The sequence below is a fragment of the Chelon labrosus genome (genome assembly GCF_963514085.1).
Source record: "Chelon labrosus genome assembly, chromosome: 10".
In the NCBI taxonomy this organism is placed as follows: Eukaryota; Metazoa; Chordata; class Actinopteri; order Mugiliformes; family Mugilidae; genus Chelon; species Chelon labrosus.
The window spans coordinates 14,994,159-15,015,687 of record NC_140360.1 but is presented as its reverse complement, the minus strand read 5'-3'; the positions used below and the strand labels follow the sequence as shown (position 1 = coordinate 15,015,687).

At 42.5% G+C, this 21,529-nt stretch overlaps 1 protein-coding gene and 1 long non-coding RNA gene across 2 annotated transcripts; both read left to right on the top strand.

The window, feature by feature from the left end:
* The first annotated feature begins 104 nt into the window (after window positions 1–104).
* Window positions 105–7,996, top strand: LOC311494561. Its single transcript, XR_014699288.1, has 3 exons — window positions 105–2,608; window positions 4,261–4,517; window positions 6,328–7,996. It is a non-coding gene; the product is annotated as an uncharacterized lncRNA (long non-coding RNA).
* A 7,632-nt stretch (window positions 7,997–15,628) lies between these two features.
* snai1b (snail family zinc finger 1b) lies at window positions 15,629–17,934 on the top strand. Its single transcript, XM_084552620.1, has 3 exons — window positions 15,629–15,877; window positions 16,142–16,696; window positions 17,044–17,934. The coding sequence occupies exons 1-3, from the start codon at window positions 15,796–15,798 to the stop codon at window positions 17,223–17,225; spliced, it is 819 nt and encodes a 272-aa protein (XP_084408746.1). The 5' UTR covers window positions 15,629–15,795; the 3' UTR covers window positions 17,226–17,934.
* Window positions 17,935–21,529: the final 3,595 nt, after the last annotated feature.

The window sequence follows — 21,529 nt, the reverse complement described above, 5'->3', positions numbered from 1 at the left end:
AGCAGAGGCTGATCCGTGATCGGCTTCCACTTTCAGCATCCCTGCTGTCAGGAAGTACGGCTGGGGGATGGTAAGCTGATCCTGAGTCTGTGCTCACATAGCTGTAAAGACAGGCCATCTACAAAACGCAAAGATGAAGATCTGGTGACAGAAAAGTGATTAAATTGTCAACCTGGCACTTTATTAAATTAATTCAGCTACAGATCCAGGAATATGAAGATGTGTGATATAACAAACCTGTTATATCACACCCTGAATGGACTTTGTCCCTAAGTCAGGATGCTTTTACCTTTGTGCGTTCCAATCTTACGCTAGTTAAAAGGTATTTAAAACATTTATATTTACACATTTCATATAAAATACTAAAATATATTGGTCACTATGTCTAATTGGGTTGATATTGTCCAAGATTGAAAACACTGGAAAACCAAATCATCTTTGCATACCCTCCTCTAATGACAGAAGATTGATTATTTATCAAAACAAATACCAATCTCACATTTACAAATGCTTAAATAGCCACTGTGCACAAACCAGACTAGTTTTCTTTTATCCATGCTGGTGATGTCACTTTAAATTTTGTTTGTAAATAGACTTCACCCCCCTCCCCCTCAACATCGTTTTCCTTTTTTTCACCCCTCCTTGGTAGGGCAGGACCTCAATGTGCTTTTCAACCTTTACCAACCAATCACATTTGAGTTTTCTGAATGCAGCATTTGAGCAACCAATGAGCTTTGTACAGGTTTTAAACCCCCCTGGTGGTCGCTCTGGCGCCCTGCAGTCTTTAAAGCTCAGAGTATGCACAGTCCTTTATTATTGCAGCTTGTGCACACTGGTGACTGTTCATAGGCGTGTTTGTGCACGAGTGTGTTTCTCTAGGGGAAAGATCATCCTGTGTTGTTATAAAAATCTATACAGCATTGTGCATAATCCCCAATCCTGTGTGTTGCATGCATGTTCATGTCCACATATGTGTGCGTGCGCCAGAGGGAATTCTTTAGTAAAGCGGGAACACGCTGCACTATTTATAGAACTTATTACCAACAAAGTCTAGCTATGACAACAGGTTTTCAAAATCTTTGAGGTGGGTCCCCAGAGCAGGGCCGGGCACTCAGACAGTTAGTGTACATTACTACATACTGTACAAGGGTTTAGGATTCCTGTGTCCTCCCTGCCAACTGAAAGTCAGCCAAACAATCATGACGGTATTGCTTTTATTTGATGTATTGTTCAGATCTTTCAATAGCTTATATTAAATTGTTACATTATAAAAGGCTTGATGCTTGTCACACTCAGTTGAAAATGATAGAGCCTTAGAGACTTCTCATAGTATTTTGTAACAAAAAAACAAACTGTGTGCTTACTTTGGAGTAAAAGTTTTCTGTGTTTGGGTGATTCATTAGTTACGTAATCAAACCAGACTGTGTGACTAAATATCTTCTGCAAACAAACGCATCACGCCTATCACGGTTTTTTGTCTCATTTGTGAGTAAGCTAATTTCTCTGCTCTTGACTTTGTTATGTTATTGCCACACCGGTGAGAGACAACAGCGAAGGAGTTCAGAGCGAGCATTCCAAAGTCGGGATGATAAGGTTTCGGCCTATACAGTTACCAGGTAACTAGGCAACTCGACGTACACATACCCGAGCGCACACAATCACCCTGCGACGATGATGATATCCAAACCCCAGTTACATGGTGAACACAAACATTTAGCTAGAACAGTTCGTGCATCTTGTGTTTGTGTTCTCTGTTGTCACAGGCCTGTCATGTCCTCGTAGCACATGTTACCTTGTTTCCAGATATGATTAACAAGAGATATATAACAATTATCTTGTAATGAATGTTAGCTCAAACCACAGGCATTGATCATTTGAGTTTTATACCACAGCTCCAGGACACCGAAAGAGGAAAGATTATGTTTTTTCATTGTATGCCTCTTTTTTTTTTTTTCATCCACACTGGAGCTTTCACTGAATTCGACAGAATTCCCACAGTTTCCCAAGCCGCTCAGAGAAATAGGTGAAAGGTCACGGAGGACTCTCCCTCTCTGTTCATGTTCATGAATGTGACATGCAGCTCTTGTTTAACAGCAGGCCCGTCCTTGCCCCGGCTGACACACAGCTAACTCGGGCATGTGTTCAAATGAAGAGCGCCTTCAGCCAATCAAGCTTTGCATTGTAAACACAGCTGTTTTGTTTGTGGTTTAGAGACGGAGGCGTGGACAGGTTGACTCAGAAGTCAACCTGTCCACATAGTTGTGTTGATACTTGAAACAGACAGTAACTTCCCTGAGCAACAGAAAACAGATTCTAATGTTGTGAGTGGAACGCAATAAATATAAACAATATTTTCATGACTTAAGCTTCTATGTTTTCATCCTACTTCTCCGAGTTAACATTATGTCTGTGTGGTTTGGTTGGTAAAATATAATGAATCCGATCTAAAACCAAAAATGCAAAACATAAGGTAAATTTGAGTTGTTTAGTTTGACAGGACCTTGTTCTCCTCTTTTTTTTTTTTGGTGCCTCTCTTTTCTCAGGCCTCTCTGACCCTGCATAGCTGACTGCTGGCTAATGATAAGACAGCAGCCCCTGAAGATATGAGGTAAAACCTGCTCGCTGCATTACCGCTGTACCTCACAGCACCAAAGTAGAGGGTTAGATGTTTTTATATTAACGATAACATTGGCAACGTCGGAGAGGCAAGAGGAGAAGTTTTACTGTTATAACGTAATCATGGCATTTCATGGAAGGCCTTCCAACAGATATTTCTAGTGGGACCCAAGTGGTTGGACTAGATCAGATGATACATCAAGTTATAGATGTAGTTTTACAGGAAGTTAAACTTTTCATCTGCTTCCTAGAATCTTGTCGTCACCATGAGGTTTGTGAGGCAACCGGCCAGTAGTCACGGCAACCAGTCGCCAAGAGAGTTAGCATGCAGCTGTAAAACCCTGACCGGATATATATATATAGATATATTTTTTACAATTTGTTGTGTGTGTGGATTAAACAACCAAGATGATGTCTTTTAGACATGGTTTGGGTGTGTTTCTGAACTCTGGTAAAAGCTAGAATAGCTGTTTCCACTCGCAGTCTGCAGTTTTTATGCTAAGCTAGCTAATAATGCACAGCCGTGAGTTGTCTTTTCATCTAACTCTGTAAAAAGTGTTAGTGTTAAGACTATTTCCCAGAAGGCCAAACAATTCTTTAAAATGCTGACAAAATCCACACACTGAAGACAAAATAACCCAAGAACAAGCATATTGTAGGGACAAATAACATCTGTAAATAATCCACTAGTGTTGGTACAACCTGAGAAAAACTTAGTGGTACTTGTATTTGTATTACCTGGTATGTCCTCTGCATATCATAAGTAAATAGAGTACTTTTGTTGCATTTATTAAACAGTAAGTTGTTATGAGTCAGATTACCATTTTCTATACAAAACACGATCATGACAAGATCATAAATAAAGTGGAAATGATTTGTAGATCAATTAAGCATCAATAATATTTTAAGCAACAGATATATTACAAATACTGGCTTGAGCTAGAACTAGTCAGTCAACCTGCATATAAGGAAACTACATAATCTGTGTTTATTTTTTTACTGTATTTGATCAAGAAAACAATCTACAAAGAGAATAAACTAACAGTTCAATATTCACTCACACACTTGCTAGACGAAAGCCTTTACACTTGGAAAAAAGTTTGCTGATATTTGATGTTCTTTGCCTTTTGCTTTTGCTTGTACTTTGAAATGGATTGTTAGTGTCGAGTATCACTACTCAACGCTAAAGGCATTTTCCATCTTTACGCTGCAGCATTAGGGGATTGTTTGAAAAACCAAAGAAGGCGAAGTAGAAACTTTTCCTGCAAGTTCAAAACCCACATAAAGCAATAACCATTTCCTTTGATACCGTCCAGTGTAACGCCTGGAGGTCTGTGGCCCCAGATAAAGAATTTCTTTCTGCATCTCATATTGCATACAGCATGTCTGTACTGACTGCACAGTCCCCAGATAACCCCCACCCACTACATAACATCACATAACACTTGTCTGCAATTCATTATTACTCAGCACAGACTCAGCATGATGGCTTTCTGTCACCAGTCCAAATTCACACAACAACAACAGAGCTGATATCAGCCAGTGACCCTCCCACCTCTTTGGGAGACCCCTCTGCAGGCCCGTGCAGCTAGTTCTGCAGATGGAAGGTGTCCCTCTCACACCCTTTCCTCTTCTCTCCTTCAGCCCTCATGCCATGCATGCATCCCATGGGTCTGTCCCTACAAGGCCAGAGCAAACAGGGTCTGGAAGTGGTGTCCTTGGCAAGGGTGCACTGATAAACACAGCATGAGTGAGGACAGGCTGTGCTCTCCAGTGGGGGGGTGACAGCCCCTCATTCACGCTCCCCTGGAGGATATTATGAAACTTAATGAGGGGAGCTATTTTAAATTCCACAAAGGATTAAGGAACGTCGGATAAGGAGAAAACACTGAATTTCATAGGTTTGTGTTGGACACTACACTTCAGTTGTATTGTGTTGAAGGTTCCTTTATCCCTCTGTCTTTCATGACATTTGTCCTCACCCACTCCATGCTGTTATTTGCTTTGCAGTTAGCGTGGGAAGGAGAGGAGCTCCTTTCTCAGATCTGTCCCCTGACTAAAACCAAAACATGACCCACAGGCTAAAAATATCCAAGCAAAAACATCAAATAGAAAAACTGTGCTTCATGTCTAGTTTCCTTGTCATCCATTCATCCTGACGTCAAACCACCACTAAAAACAAGCCATGAGAGGGGACTTTTTCAAATCATTCACAAAAATAAAAAATAATTCTCAGTCATATGCGCGCTCAGAAAAAAACTTGAACATGGAGTTGGTTCAAGGGTTGAAACCACACTAAGGTTGTGACCTGACATTACATAACTTGGCCTCGGGCAGAATAAAAATAACCTGCCGGGTGTCGTCTCCTTTTAAAGAGCCGACATGAGAGCCCGTTTGTTCACGTTTATAAGATGTCAAGCGCCGCCTTCTGACAGGTAGGGGATGTAGCTCAGTGGTAGAGCGCATGCTTTGCATGTATGAGGCCCCGGGTTCAATCCCCGGCATCTCCACTCCTTTCTTTTTTTTTTTTTTTTTTTTTTTTTTTTTCCCTACTAACTACTGTTACATACAGTTTCCCCTTGTGGTTAGAGTTTCCCAAACAGGAAGAACACACATTTTGTTTAAAAACACCACTCATTCCCACTGTAGTCTAACTTCCTTTTTAGTGACTTGCTCTAGAATTCAGAATAAATTACCAAGAGAAAACTTTAGTTGGTAGCATTTGTTTTCATTCACTAGATTCATAAAAGAGTATGTTCAGTTCAATTTAAATAAGGCCAAATGCAATTGCTCAGTTCAGTTCCAAGTATTTTTGTGTGTATTCTGCACTTATAACCAGAGGAAAAGGTGTGTGCAAAAACCCTTATAACGAAGCACTGAGTCAGAAAGAGTTATTTCATAGAGAACAATGTACATGTACAGTGCAGATAATAACACAAAGCAAGCATTTGAACAAAATAATATGAGCTTAGGCCTTTGCAGACAAAGACAATGTTTGCTTTATGACATGTCTTTATATACAGTACTGTCTAAAGGGTTTAGACAGTTTCGATATTTCGATTCACATCCATCGCGCAGTACCATTAAAAAGCCATCTGACTGGCCTCAGAGTCATTTAGTGATCCTAGACATTGTTACAGTGATCCATACTAATACATGTAATGCTCCAAGAAGCTCATAACATTTATTTATTTATCTGTTGTGTTCCACTGAGATCTAAGAGCGGACAGTAAGCTCTAACTATAAAGAAAATACTGGTATGGGTTTTGGGCTTTTCTTATTGTGACTTCAAATATTTTTTCCGTTCCGAAATCCAGTTCTTTAACCACGCACAAAGACAAATATTTCCGGCTGTGCTTTCAGCTTGTTTCATGTAGTGGCCTGTAAATGCAGTAGAGCGTGCAGCTTGTGTTTACACACTGAAACAATTAATAATTGCACTCGGCCACATATTGTGACGTGTCACTTGCTCTCTTCTATCTGAGTTGAACAAAGCATACAGCCACTAAGACCTGGGCCCAGCCCTCTTGCAAACACTGTTGATTACAGTGTTCTCATTTCAGAGAAAGACAGATTTATAACTTGGAACACCTTTGCAATGTTTTTATTTTATTTTACTGGATATGTGTTGAATCATGATGTGTCATGTTCACTTTCTTACAAACCAATGCTTTAAATAATTTAAATATGTTTTCTTGTTCTGGGTTTTAGCTGGAAGTTGACAGCCGCAAAAACCAAAAACAAACTAATATTGGTGAAGATGTTAAAATGAGAGGTTAGCTGTCTCAGCCTGCTGTCAGAGGAAGGTACGAGAAGACCGAAACCCTGAGGGCAACGCTTGGTTTGGAAAAGGTTGTTTAGAAAAAAAAATAAGACTGACACAGATGAATGTCCTCTGCTTTTAGTAAGTCAGTCGAGGCCGGTTGTGCAGCAGAACCTGCCATGAAACAAGACCACTCTGAGAGCCGTGTACTATTTGGGTATCTGTGACTGCTTAGCCCACATTCTACAAGTCTGCACATCATGACCTACAGACGTCTTTTAACACGCACCTTTGAATTGTCGGGTGTCCATTACGCAGGTTTCAAGCAAACATTCTTTAAGCATATGTTCTCCTGTATGAAGCTCCATCCATGCCACTATCTGTGCTAAATGTGACTCAGGTTTCCTGTTAAGAAACATAAAGATCCCAAACTCAACGGCAAAGACAGTTCACAAGGACAGACTTGAACCCACCTGAATGTTTAAATTTTAAAGGTCAAAGATATTTCAAGGAAGACACTGTGTATGAATTGAGTAAAAAAAATAATAAGTGTCACCATGAATGTTTCCAGATGCTTACTTAAATCAAGACTGCTATCTTTTGTATTACAGATAAAGATGAGAGTCTGCACTTTAAGATCTACAAATTCTGCAAATGATTTGCCTGGAAAATATTTGGCTAAATCTGCACCTTTTCATCAATGAAACAAAAAAAAGAAAACATCTGTAGCATGTATATCCTGACAGAAGGTTTTGTTGCTGAGTCATCAAACACACAACAGGTTGATTTAGAGCTGCTGGATCACAGCAAACACTGATGACCTTTTCCTCCTTAAGGCACTTGGCACAAAACACACATGCACACACACATTCCTCAGAGTCTAGTCTATTTCATGATCTGACTGTGTGTTTGCATAACAGCAGCTGAGCCACATATGTCAGGTAGTCTATATGTCAGTGTTTTCATTTTGTTTAACTTGCTCTATATTCATACTAATGAGTCTGATTTTATCTGTCCTCTGATCTAACCACTGACCTAACCCTAAACCTGAGTAGACTCTACTTCCTGAGGAAGCTGAGGTCTTTCAACGTTTGCAGCAAGTTGCTGAAGATGTTCTACCAGACTTGTGTTGCGAGTGCCCTGTACTTTGGTGTGGTTTGTTGGGGGAGCAGCACCAGCAAAAAGGACATAAGTAGGATCGACAAATTGTCCAAAAGGCTGGTCATGTCATTGGCAGTGAGTTGGAGACGTTTGTCTCAGTGAGGGACAGGAGGACACTAGACAAACTGCTCTCCATCATGGACAATCCATCACATCCACTACACCAGACAACAGAGGGGCAGCGGAGCTCATTGTCAAACAGACTGATCCAGCTCCGCTCCCACACTGAACGCTACAGGACTACTTTCATACCATTCTCAGTCCAGCTGTACAACAACTCACCTGTCTGTAACAGATAACTCCATGTTAGTCATGTCAATGGACACAATTGCACCTTACTATCATCCCTGTGTATATAATATATTCTTCTGTCTCTATTTCTTGTACATTTGTCCATATGCTAATATGCTAATTTGTACATTTTGCTTATACTATTTTATTTTATTCTACTAGATTTTATTTACTTGTTTTTATTTTATTTTAATTAATCTTTCTTTATCTGTGGTTCTTAAGAGTGTCACTGCTACTGTGACCAAGCAGTTTCCCTTGTGGATGAATCAAGTTTATCTAAGTCTAATAACATTATTGGTCTTTTGTCGCCCCCTTGTGGTCAACCTTGTTATAGCAGCCCGGTGTGTGAGTTCACAGTGTGAACAGTAGGGGGCGCCATTTAACAGTTTGTTCCTTTCTCGGCTCATATTGATCTTGATCAGTTCAGAAATGATTTAACTCAACAATGACCACTGACGGATTTATCCCTAAAATAAATTCAGACACAAAGTAGCTCATAAAGAGAGAGAATAAAATAAATAATTTTAGCTTTAGATGAGTAATGATTAACACAGAAAGTGAATCATTTTAGGCAAATGTTTGAGGCAGGGGAAGTTTTGCACCTTTGAATTACAAGTATATTCAAAGGGCTGTATTTATGGCATAAATCTAAAATGTCACACACATATTATTTGAAATGCGTAAAGTCAAATAGGAGAACAAGAAAAAAAAAGTACAAAAAGTCAACTCATGTGCTCTCTACAAGATCCTTAAATTTTCTTCAGAAAATAAACAACCGACCATTAGATGACCTTTGACGGTCCCATATGTTACATCAAAGGTTGCACTGTGGTGTCTGTCCAGATAAGGCTAGAGCAGACGCACACACTCATCTTGGCGAATTCCACCTCTGTTTGGCCCCGTAGCAGGTTATGGGACTCCAAAGGTACACCAGCGCACACACCTCGCGGCTCAAATTTCCACACAGTGTTATGAGCTAACATCAACTTTCACCGCCTCATGCAAAAATAGAAAGAAGTTTCCATCGGTCATTAGTCTTGTCACACTGATGCGACAGCAGAACCGTGGCCAAATATAAGCGAACATTAGATAATAATCTGGTGCTGACAGATGCATCAGAACCACATGTTCCTGCACATATGATCAATAATAATTCAACCAGCATTTGTCACAATGAAGAAATGACATTAAGAGCTGCTATTTAAATCCGTTAAGAAGGGAATGAAAGGCTGCCAGATATTTTTATTGTGGTATTTGCTGCCTATGTTTCCTTAAAATAATATAAACACACGATGACGGATGATAATTTTAAAGGAAGTGCAGACAAAATAAAAAGTGGGGTGAAAACTGCCTCTTGCAGTTCCATTTCTACTTTTCCTGGGTTCCAAAGATTTATGGGACTGTTACTCTTGAAATATTAAATAATTTATACTTAATAGTTGTGGTTATCATGATCTGGCCTCTTGCGCAAGTTGCCAAAATGCTGCCAAAATATAAAATTGTTGTGAAATTTGCTCATCTCTTCTCAGTCACTTGGCCGAGTATTGGTGGACTGCTGTGACAGATCTGGATTTAAACATGTCCAAAACTAAAGACGTGATAGTCTCATCAAGACACACATAATAAATTTGAAACTGTTCAGACATACGGATACTTGGGAACGGTGTTTGATGAATAAAACTCAGCAACAATAAAGATGTTACTGTGATAAAGGCTCAGCAGTGTCTTCACTATCCTTCCAAGCTAAATTATTTTGGAGCCGATCAGGCAAATGCACAAGAACCGTTGCTGCCACTATTGCTGACAGGTCTAACAGCGTCTAATGGCATTAGACTGGTCAACGGTCTGTTTGTTTGTTTGTTTGTATGCAGACTGCTGACTCGTGAATAGATGCACTTGCGCTTTTTGTGCCTTGTGGATGTCGTCTGTCACTTGTGGACTGGCCTCTGCAATTGATTTGTGTGCTTTTTAACACATTTGTGTACATTACATGTGCTTGTTTCTAGCTATTTGCCTTTGTCCCACAAGAAGATAATATAATAAATGGATCAAAAACCTTACCCAATCAAATCGAGGTTTTGTCAGCTGCAGGGTTTTTAAGTTGCGGCTTACACACACACACAGATGATTCAGAGAATAAAGCCAATGTGCTTCTAGTTTAATCTAACTATCAGGTCTGGTGACTCCACCTGAGAGCGTCCTTTGCCCTGAAAATGTCAATGTTGGTCTGCGTTGAAGATACACCATTCACCAAACCATCCATCCGTTATTGATCCAAGACAACAGACAGCTGATTGGATTCATCCATGCATCATAAAGTACGCTGAAAGACAGTACATGAAGTTTTCACCTCGTCGTGAAGTGGCAGGAGCTATCAAATAAATGTAGAGGAGTAAAATATTTATCATTGAAACATTATCTTAAAGTAGAACTGAAAGCAAAGACACAGGAGAAGTACAATACAGTACATGTAAAAATACTACTGAGCGATTTTTCACAGTAACACCTTTATTGTTGCTAAATCTATTTAATAGCTTATAAATCTTACATTTGCATATCTTATATATCTCATCACATACTGTACACAATATATATACATCTATATTACCACATGTCTTCATATCCATATCATTGCATTTATATATATTAGCATATTGTATATTTTTGTATATTGGTTTAAAACAATTTTAATGTTTTACACTTCTTTAAGGCTTCTGTTAAGGCCTACTTCCTCAACATTTTTATAAATATTGTGAGACAACATTGCTGTGTCATCCATTTATGAATATCATGCTGAGACGCTTCATTCAGTTTGTTGTACCTGCCTCTCTCCTCATCAAAGGGGGGGGGGGGGCTTTTCACCAAAACATGTGCGTCTGGTTGACAGACTTGTACGAACTACAGACCATGTGTGTAGGAGTGTGTGTCCATATGACCAGGTCTGCATTCCTCTGGGATAATCTTATCTGCCTCCTGCTGGGTTTAAGGACCTCTGAACTGCAGGGCAGCACTGTCACACAAACAAACCAACAAATAAACAAAAAAAAAGAAAAAGCCATTTTTTATTTATTTATTTTTTTTGCACATCAAAAACTCTCTGACAACTTCACATCTCAACAAGCTTGGTTTGTGGCGGTGTCGTATCAAACATTTGACACGTTTAAGGATGTGACAGCACAGATATCCTAAACAGAGACCAAAAGAGGACATTTTTAGGACAAGAACAGAAGGAGTCAACAGGCCCGACCACTAACACAGATTTATCTGCTTCCTTTCAAATTAAACTAGAGGCACATTTGGAGATCTGCTTCATCTTCTGAATCATCACACACACAAAGAAGACACTTAATTATTCTTGAGTCTGTAAAAAACAACCTGCACCGACAAGAAATGTAAATGTGCTCAAGTGGCCGTTACCTGTCGTCTGAATGGACTGAATGACAACAATGCACCTGACTGATCGAGGGCCATCAGAGGGTTTTAAAATGCAAAATGTGGCTTCAAGTGTAAAAATCATGTGTACATCAACAGTAGGTGTTTGGGAGTTGGCTCCTGTTCAAACGCAAGGACAAAACAGACGACACCCGTCACCTCAAACTGCATGGACTTAGAATCAAATATAAATCGTTGTATTAAATCTATTTCACATTTGTTCTGAGCTCCATTAAAAAAGATTAAATTATAAATAAAAATAACAACTGAGTTTCAGCAGAAGAGACCTAAAATGTAAAAGATCTTGCAATATCGCTTCAGATTTTCAATTAACTGTGTTTGCCGTTTATCAGTTGCATGCACACTTTCGCTTCAGTGTGCTCTGATGTAATGCATCCTCCAGCCGCTAGCCCTGAGGTAACTTTCCAGCTCGACTCCTGCAGACTTTGCATTTTAAAACTCAAGAGTCTTCACTCTCAGCTGACGTTGAGTCACTTGATGTCATTTATCAGATTTTGTTCTGTTCCCTTGTGAGCTGCAAAACACAGTGCAATGATCATTTCATAATCCTGGAGTGGTATTCTATTTGGAAAGATCACAAAGGCTTACAGTGTTCTGTCTCTGTTTTCTCTTGGGAGCTAATATCGGCTTAAATTTTTCTTTAGCATCATCTGGTGTCTATAATCAGCTGTAGTGCAGCACATACACTGTAAGCAAATGTCAGAAACAACACAGAACAAAATGCTCCCCTGTTCTATTCTCATCATAATAAATCCCATGGCTCAGTACCCATGAGTATGGCTGCAAGGAAAGGAAATAAAAAGATGTAATCAATTTTTCTGATAAATATCTATCCTGTACAGGACGGAGGAGCCCAATTATCCACTGTCACACACTAGTTTGCTTATTCCTAGTGACAGAAAAGGTAATTTGGAGTTTCAAAGCACATAAATCTTGGAAGAAGAATAAAAGATACACACCTGCACCTCCTTCGCCTCCTGAGAGAACAGCTCAGGACCAAATATTCAGCTCAAGTCTGAACAATGTGAACCTTCTGCACATTCCTTTTTACTTTCTTCAACAATTCCAGTTGTGTTTATGTCAATAAAAACACACAGAGGTGTGATATACAGTTTCTACTACAGTCCCACTGTGGTTCTGACTGATATCTGTAAATGTTTTCCATGCCAAGATCCAACTTGCTATTTTTAAGGCCTTTGCAGTTAATATAATACAGGCACCTTCCCTTTAGAATTATCTTGCCTTCAGCTTGCTGCAGTATTTTTGTGCAAAATCCTACTTTATATTCAGAGTGATTGGAAATGTGTCTTCTACATCATGTTTTCATCTGGAGGGAGTTCAGTGGGCAGTGCAAGCTTCTGTGGGAACACCGTCTGGGTTGTCCCGAGGCCAAAGCGGAGAGAACATCTGTTCCAAGCAGAAAACTTTTCATGTCTCCGTGTCCTCAGCGAGTCATAAGGTCACTCCAACCCTGTTACTGGGTTGTTGTAACACAAATTGTCTGCCGGCAGCCCTACAGACAAACTGCTCTCTTTGGAAGAGCAAATTCAGCAGTGTGTAATCAGCTGTTTTCACTCTTACCAGACGGAGAGACTGGTCAGGTGGAAGGTGGGTGCATGTTGTCATAATTTCTGTGTGGGAATTTTCTGCACTTCTGCATAAAAGTGACTTATACTTAATTGTTTTTTCTTTATTTAGAAAAATGAATCATGTGTACATATCCGCGAGTTGAGAAAAAAAAGTAAACCCTTGTTTTTGGTGTCTGGTTTGACCCCCCCACCCTCTTGTGCAGCCATAATCAGCTGATCTGTCGTTTACAGCAGCTGGGAGGAATGTGAGCCCATTCCTCAATAAAGAACCGCTTCAGTTCTGAGATGTTGCTGGGTTTCCTCACGTGAACTGTTTGCTTCAGGTCCCTCCACAACATTTCTATTGGATTAAGGTCAAGACTTTGACTTGGCCATTTTGAAACATTACTTTTGTCCTCTTGCCACTCTGCCATGCACACCAGTGTTCTCCTGATGACGGACTCATTAACATTAAGAGAGAGGCCTTCAGTTGCTTAGAAGCTACCCTGGGCTCCTTTGTGACCTCTCGGACTATTATGCGTCTTGCTTTTGAGGGAATCTTTGTTGGCCGACCACTCCTGTGGAGGGTAACGGTCGTCTTGAATCTCCTCCATTTGTTCACTGTAGATGTGTTGATTCTGTACTCATTTGAGATGGCTTTGTAACCTTTTATAGTCTGATGAGCTGCAACGATTATTTTTCTAATGTCCCCAGAGAGCTCCTTTGTCCGTGCCATCCAACATGTGTTATGAAGACCAGACTGAGACAGTTCCCTGATATTCAAACAAAATGGGGCGGCATTGAACGCCACCTTAGTCTCATTATATTGATCTGAATCACTTCTGCACAGATGGACTCTAATGTGACTTTGGAAATAACTTGTAATCCGAGATGCCCGCATACTTTTGCTCCTCACTCGGATGTAATATTGGCTCATTTTTCAGAGTAAACAAAAACACGGTTATTATATTTTTATTTCATTTGTTAGGTTGGGTTCTCTCATTCTACTTTTAGGAATATTCACTGACGTTTTGAGTCATTTTTATACAGGAATGTAGAAACTTCTGAGCGCTTTTAAGCCACTGTACCTCTGATGCCAACTGTTTGCATTCATCTGCTTTATGACCGATCGGCTCCCCAGCACCATGTGCACAGTCAACAGGCCTCCTCGGCAGCAGGGCCACAACTCAGATTACTTTCACGTGTGTCTTTGCTATTTGCTTTTTGTTTTTACTGCTGTCCTGGCCCCGTGACCCCCAGTCTACGTGGCGTCGGCGTCAACAAGCGCCCTAACGATGTGTGAACTTTTGGGCATGCCGTGACAATGGCGCCTCTGGACAGGTGCATATAACCCCATCACCCGCGGCCACTCAGCGCTCGTCATGCCAAAGAGGAGCTCCTGATTCCCTTTGCAATGCTAAACAGGACCGTTGAAGACATTCCTGTCTAATGGCTGGCACCTGATTTTCAGACTCAGCGTTTTGCGCAGAACAAGTTGGTGATCATAAATAAGAATTAATAACAATAACAAGTGCAAGATAACAAAACACAAGCATGTTATGAAGACGAAAGAAAGAAGTTCACATGGGATTAATTAATGGGATGAAAGTCCGCAATAACGACTCAATTCCCAGAAATTCATTCCAGCAAATTTCTGGTAACCCTTGCTCATCTTAACCACGAAGATATCAAGAGTAAACTTTGTGAAGATTGTGCAACCGCGTACAATCTCTGACACATGTTTGCGTGCGTAAAGAAAAGAGGATGAATCGCTACGTGACGCACCCGTTTCCTCTCGGGGCATCACAGCTCCATTTCATGCCACCTGAAGGCACAAGATTTGATGGGTCTGGCTTCACATCATCACCGTGTCAGCTCGGTTAATTTTACCTCATATCGTGCTGCGAGCAAGCTGGGGGGGGGGACAGCGACTCTTTTATTTAAACTTCTTCCCCGCAGAGAGAGACGCGGAGAAGGGGAGATGAACGGTCAGGATGAACTGGGTGTTTTGTACTGGAGGGACCAAAGAGAACAGAGCGTTTTTCTCTCCTACTTTCTCACAAATAATAATAATAATAATAAAAAAACGTCTCGTTCTCATCAGAGTGCGTAAAAGCACCGAGCAACAGGCTCTCAGAGCATCAGAGGCATGATAAAACGTCTATATTTGGCAGTGACTTGGTAAAAAAAAGTCCAGGATTTGCAAAGAGCACAGATGAATTGTGTTAAGTCAATGTTCCCAACAATTTCCAAAGTAGAGGCAGGACACGAGCTTCAACAAGTCTATTTTCACTTCTCTTTCGCCGTGACTAAATAGATATGTGGAAATATCGCATAGTGCCACCACATATAATTTAAAGTATATGCCGGCAGACGACGCCCCAGCTTTCTTTTGAAACATTTAATAAAGTGAAGAAAGTTACACAGAATCTGACTTCTGATGCTCTGGTCGCCTATTCCTAAGAGTTAAAAATGATTCATGTGCACATTTTTGACTGAGGCACAAAGACATTTTGTTGCGGAATTGAACACTGGACCCTTTCATTTACTGACAATGCATTTACGCCTGAAGGTTAAGAGCGAGCCAATAAGAGCCCGTTGTTTAAGAGGGAGCCACTAAAGCCGTGAAACGCGCAATTACTTATGCGCTTCGTGGGCACCTGTGGTGAAAGGAGCCGGTGGCGCCCAGTCGCGCAGGGGTGTGTCCTCGGAGATCTGCCCACCCACCCTGCTGCGTCTCCTCGCTGGTTTTGCTATATGAGGAGGCAACTTTGGGATCCCTTGACGACATTCATTCAGCGTTGGTGGTGGACTTGTGTCTCTCCTCGAGCTTCAACTGGAATCTGCAGCTGTGTGAAGCGCGCTTGGATCTGAGCGCATTCCGCCGTGGGAATTATTAAAACTTTTTTTTTTCTTAACTCGTTGAAGAATCCTGAGCTCAACATGCCTCGGTCATTTCTTGTCAAGAAGTATTATTCCAACAAGAAGCCCTGTTACAAGGAGAGTCAGCTGGAGAGCCAAACTGGTGAGTTTTCGATACACCTGTGATTGAATTTGGCACTTTGGTCTGCAGAGCCATGTGGCAGATATGGTAGACTGTTCTTTTACATGGAGCTTCATGGCTGCAGTCACCTGGAAAATGTGTTGACGAGAAAGCTAGATGGTTGGGACTGTGATGAATGCAGACTGTAACACGAGTCCAAAAAATGAAAACAAGTTTAGTGCTTTATTAGATTATCTGTCCATTTCAGTGAAAGCCCCAACTGACTTAATTTCCTCTGTCCTGCAGCTTTTGTCCCTGAGAGCTTTCCCCGGGCTGAACTTCCAACCCAGAACAACAGCTCCGCACTGACCTGCTATCCCACCACCCCAGTCTTCAGCAGCATGGACACCCTGCCTGCACCCCTCTCCCCGATCACTCCGGTATCCCTCCCTCCTTCGCCGCTGGGCCCTCTGGACCTCAGCAGCTCTCCTTCCAGCAGCAGCAGCGAGGAAGAGGAGGACGGCGGACGTACGTCTGACCCCCCGAGCCCGGACGTCATCGGGCACATCTACCACTGTCTGCACTGCAGCAAGAGCTACACCAGCCTCTCAGCACTGTCCCACCATCAGATGTCCCACTACCAGCCGTCCCCAAGTGCCCCGCTACAGCAGACTCCCTCCCTGCCCAGTGAGGTCTCGGCACGCCCAGCCTTCCACTGCAAACACTGCCCGAAGGAGTACACCAGCCTGGGGGCCCTGAAGATGCACATTCGCTCACACACTCTGCCCTGTGTGTGCCCTACCTGCGGCAAGGCCTTCTCCAGGCCGTGGCTGCTCAGAGGACACATTCGCACTCACACAGGTAAATCTCTTCACATTGTCACGTCAGACTATTGATTACCACGCTCTGCTGGCTTGTTAATGTAACAGCTGGCTGCACCTTGTGCTCATTGATATTCATTGATGTCTCCTGATGTGTGAGCAAATGTTATTGCATAGCAGGGCGCAATCTAATCTCAGCCCCGCATTTTGTCTGCATGAGAAAGGGCAATTTGCATTAAGTTAAGTTAGGGTGTTCCTGCTCTTTTGTCAGTTATCTGTTAGATCATTTGAAAAACAATGACCAGAGGACGAACCTTTTAGCCTGTTAATGTGTGAAGTGTTTAGCTGGTGTTGACAGTTTTTCCCCCTCCTCCTCCTTTCAACCAGGTGAACGCCCCTTCGCTTGTCAACACTGTAACCGTGCCTTTGCCGATCGCTCCAACCTGCGTGCCCACCTGCAGACCCACTCTGAAGTGAAGAAGTACCAGTGCGGCTCCTGCTCACGGACATTCAGCCGCATGTCCCTGCTGCACAAACACGCTGCCTCTGGCTGCTGCCCGGCCTCATAGACTCACATTCCCTGGACTTCTTTCATGACCCCGGCCGATGCTGCTTCGTGGTTGTGTTTGATAAGATGCAACACACCCATGCGACATTCGGAGATTGATGCCAGCTGCGAAAAATGCAGTTCTGCTTTTTTATAAAAAAAGTGCCTTAATTTGGGAGGATTCTGTATTTTTTCTTTTTTGCTGTATCTGGTCAAGTGTGTTTGTGTATATGTGTGTGATTTGCGGGCAGCTGGACATGCAGTTAATTCCCAGGAAACTCCTTTGGTGCCGGCCGGTCCGGGACTTTGGCCATGTTGCAGCTGCTTGGGTGTGTTTGTGTGTGTATGCGGCGATGTCATTCCTCACCATACTATACATACGTGACGTGTGTGTGTGTGTGTGTATGAGCAAGTGTCAGTGTTGAGACAGCTGTCTGTGCATGGTGCACTGTGGAGGCCGAGCGCTGAGAGACGTGTTAGCTGTGGCCTCGACGACAGGTGACACCCCGCGGACCAGCTCGCCCCTCCCCACTCCACAGTCCCGCTGGACGGACACTCAATGTGTGTTCTAGGACATGAAATGACCACCTGAGCTCGACCAAATGAAATGCAACATGTAATTTTTACAATGGAAAATGCCTTGACCTACACTGTTTCCAAAACTACAAATCTTTGCCTTTTTAGGATTGTGCATTTTTTTCCCCCTGCAATGTGTAAATAAAAGCATTGTTTTAAAGAAATATGGCTTCTGTGTGCTCTAATGTTAAGTCGGTATTTCAACAGGCATTGTATGTACACTCAAATGAGTTCATCAGGACAGACACGACAGGGCCTCAATGGGAAGATAGAGCTGTGCGTTGTTGTGTGGGATGGTGTGCGTTATAAGGGGAGAGGGGGTTGGTTTGTGTGATGCTGAGTGATAAGGGGAACACCTGCACACACCTGCCAGGCTGTCAGCGTGCACACATGGAGAACACATGCCACGGAGGCAGGGGCGGGCGGGGTGGGATGGACAGAGTCGGTGCAGGTGGAGGGAAAAAGGCAGGCCAAAAAAAATATAGAGGAGGAGGAAGATGCTGAGCAAGAAGAAAGTCACACCAAGACTGTTTTCCAGAAGAAAGTCAGTGTGAAATTAGCTGAGTGTGGGAATCCGACTGACCCACTTCCTGCTTCCTGGTGCAGGAGCAGCCACAGATGTAAGCTCAAGACCAACACGGAGTCCAGCCGGTGCAGCCATCTGCTCAGTAATGGTCAAACTCTTGTTACCTTGTGGAAACTTTTGGAGGAAGTTTGTGCAACAACCGGGTGCACATATGGCAGCAATGTGCCTCCATTCCCCACTGCCCTCTTGACCTGCACACACAGACGCCAGCATGTCTTAGTGAGGTAACAAAGTGTTTCCTCCAATAGCTCTCGGTGCTGAGAGGTAGCTGCATGCACGTGTGTGTGTGTGTGTGTGTTTCAGTGTGTGAGTGAGGGGGTGTTTTCAGGAGACGCTCAAAAAGCCCGAGATCAGATTGCATGACTTAGCTTGCCCAATGTAAACAGCACCCGAGAGGAGGCACACATGTGCACGCACATTCAAATAACACACCTACTGAATAAAGAGGTTTACTTTGGTCAAAGGGGATTTTTTTTCGTTTGTCTGCCTACCTCTAGGGGCTCCTGTTAAGCGAGAGGTGAGAGTCATTTAGCTGCCGCACACCTACACAGACTTTGAGTCATGGCGGAGAAGAGGGCCACACAGGACTGAACTTCACTTGAACCACCAACAGTGACACGTTTGTTGGGCAAACAGATGCAGAGGTGAAGGATGGAGAACATGTTATAAGATGCGATAGAGATAAATTATTATCTTTGGGATGTATAAATTCTGCCTCTGCGAATTTATACGTAACGATGCCACTAAACAGACCGTCATTTCTTGTGCTTTTCGGGCCATTTTGAAACCTAATTCATCCTGCTAGGGGGACATTGTTCTGGTTTGCAGTGCGTGGGAGGCAGTCTATCACCGCGTAGCTTTGAGGCAATGAGATCACCTAACCTGTCACCTTTCTTTTTCAGTGTGTAATATCATATTGGTCCCCTCAAAGTATTTTAATGTCCACGGCGCTACGCGTGCAGCCCCTGACTAATTTGGCATTCCTGAGCCATTAGTGACAGACATATAATACCACCATCCAACAGAGAGAGAGAGAGAGAGAGCACCTCTGTCTGCTGTTTCTGCAGTTTTCTCCTGAATCAAAGAAATAATCAGATTTTCCTGTGACAGGAAATAATGTTATGCTGACCTAATTGTGAAGAAAAGGGGATTGCCAGTCATTTAAAATTTTCACTTGTGGTTTTCCCATGGAAATAATGTCTAAGCGCAAATAAATGAAGATGATGCTGTATAAAAAAAACAATAGAGACTACTTCGGTTTAGTGCATGCGAAAGCTGATGTTTGACAATTTGCAGCTGAATGAGTTTTCCTTTATTAGAATGGCGTCATCTTGGAACCACAAAACATGTCAAACAATCCCCCTGCGTAGAGTCATAATCGCATGTGTGTAACAGAACAGACTCCAGTGTTGTATAAACTCCTGTCTCTGGATTTGAGCAATTGTATGTCAACAATGAAACTAACATTTTCATGTAGGACTAATGTTTTGCAGGCCGACATCGTAGTTTTCTGCTTTGGCTGCATATATTTGTGGCAGTGTTTAGGACGCAGGAAGTGGCCTGTCAGTCTTGTACAAACACAGCCCGTCCAAAAGAGTGCTGATATGAAGCATCTGGGTGCGGCCACAGCTGTATGTGTGCGCCTCTGCTTTGCAGTGGTCCACAGTGAGGCAGAGGGAATGCACGTTGCTGAAATCAGAACTGGCATGGCCTGCAGAGCTGATTCACTGGAGGATCAGATTCAAGCCAGGAGGGTTAAGTCACTGGGTTAAAGTTTCAGACCCTCTTACAAGCTGCACAGCTCTTACACAATGACGCTGCCCGGCGGCTCAGTGCCAACCTCCTCCGCTGGAGCTGTCCCAGTGGACCCTCATCTACCTTTGTCCTTTTTAAAAAAAACTTGCACAATTTAAAAATTTCTCCTCCATCCTCCACCAGTAGAAAATAAGTGAGCATGTAGGATAGGGAAATAAATGGGGGTTGGAGGAGAGAGGCAAGTAGGGATGGGAAGATAATAATTTGAGGAGAAAAGCAACAAGGGAGAAGAGACTGGACAGTGGAGGAGAAGGAGGAGGATGAGTGGCTCGGTGGGTGTCTGCAGAAGAATGAGTGATTCTGTTTGCGGGCCATTAATCAAATCAGTAGGGAGTACAATTTACCAAGGAATGCCACATGTTGCAATACGGGCTTGATCAATGACATGTGCTGCGAGGGCAGAGAGATATGCTCACCGTGGATGCTTTTCTAGTGACGGTTTGGTTTAATTTTGGACGGTTTTCCTGCAAATGCACAATCGGTGCACATCTTGCCAAAACAGGAGATGCTATCTATTAAAGGCAGATCTGGCAACGCTGTAAATATTCTTCTTTATCATTATAGGCACGCAACTATGTGACACATGGACAGCCAGTGCTCAGATCTCTGTACAAACAAACTGGTTTTACCCAAGGACAGGATATGGCCTCCAGGAGGGGGTACACGCCATTTCCTGCCCACCTCCGAACTCCTGCTGTCCCCTTCAGTGGTGTGTGTGTGTGTGTGTTGTGTGTTATGTGGCTGGCGCTTTCCTCCTAAACACAGGCTCTCTGTCCCACGGGGTCAGAGGGTAGAGGATGAGCCATAAAGGGACAGGAGGGTAAACAAATGAGATACTTTGTGTGCAACAGAGGTTTCCAACTTTATGTCATCCAGACGCAAAACATGCACATTCCCAAATAGTTAAGGAGAAGATAAATGACACTGCTGTGCTGTCTTCGGTTACGTAAGCACTTAGAGGGCAAGAGAGAGCTGAGGTAATGTGGATGTGGATATAGCGCTGAGATAAATATGGGATTTTCTCACAGTTCATTGCAAAAGAGTTTATAGACAAGACAGGTGGGAACAGAGGTTGAGATATCCTTCCTTTCTCTTCCCCTCTCCCTCTTAAACAACCTCATAATAAAGCTTTTCCTATTTGCAATATCCCAACTGGCAGATCTCAAAAATTGCTAAACTTTCACTACACAGCGACAATGTGTGGAATTTTAATCAACTCAAAACTAAGTCTCACGCACTGAACAACATGTTCAATAAATTACCGCACCTTTAGTACATTTATCTACATCTGAAGATACTTTGTAGAGTATTAAACGCTTCGGAGGTGTAACTTCGCCTAACAATATACG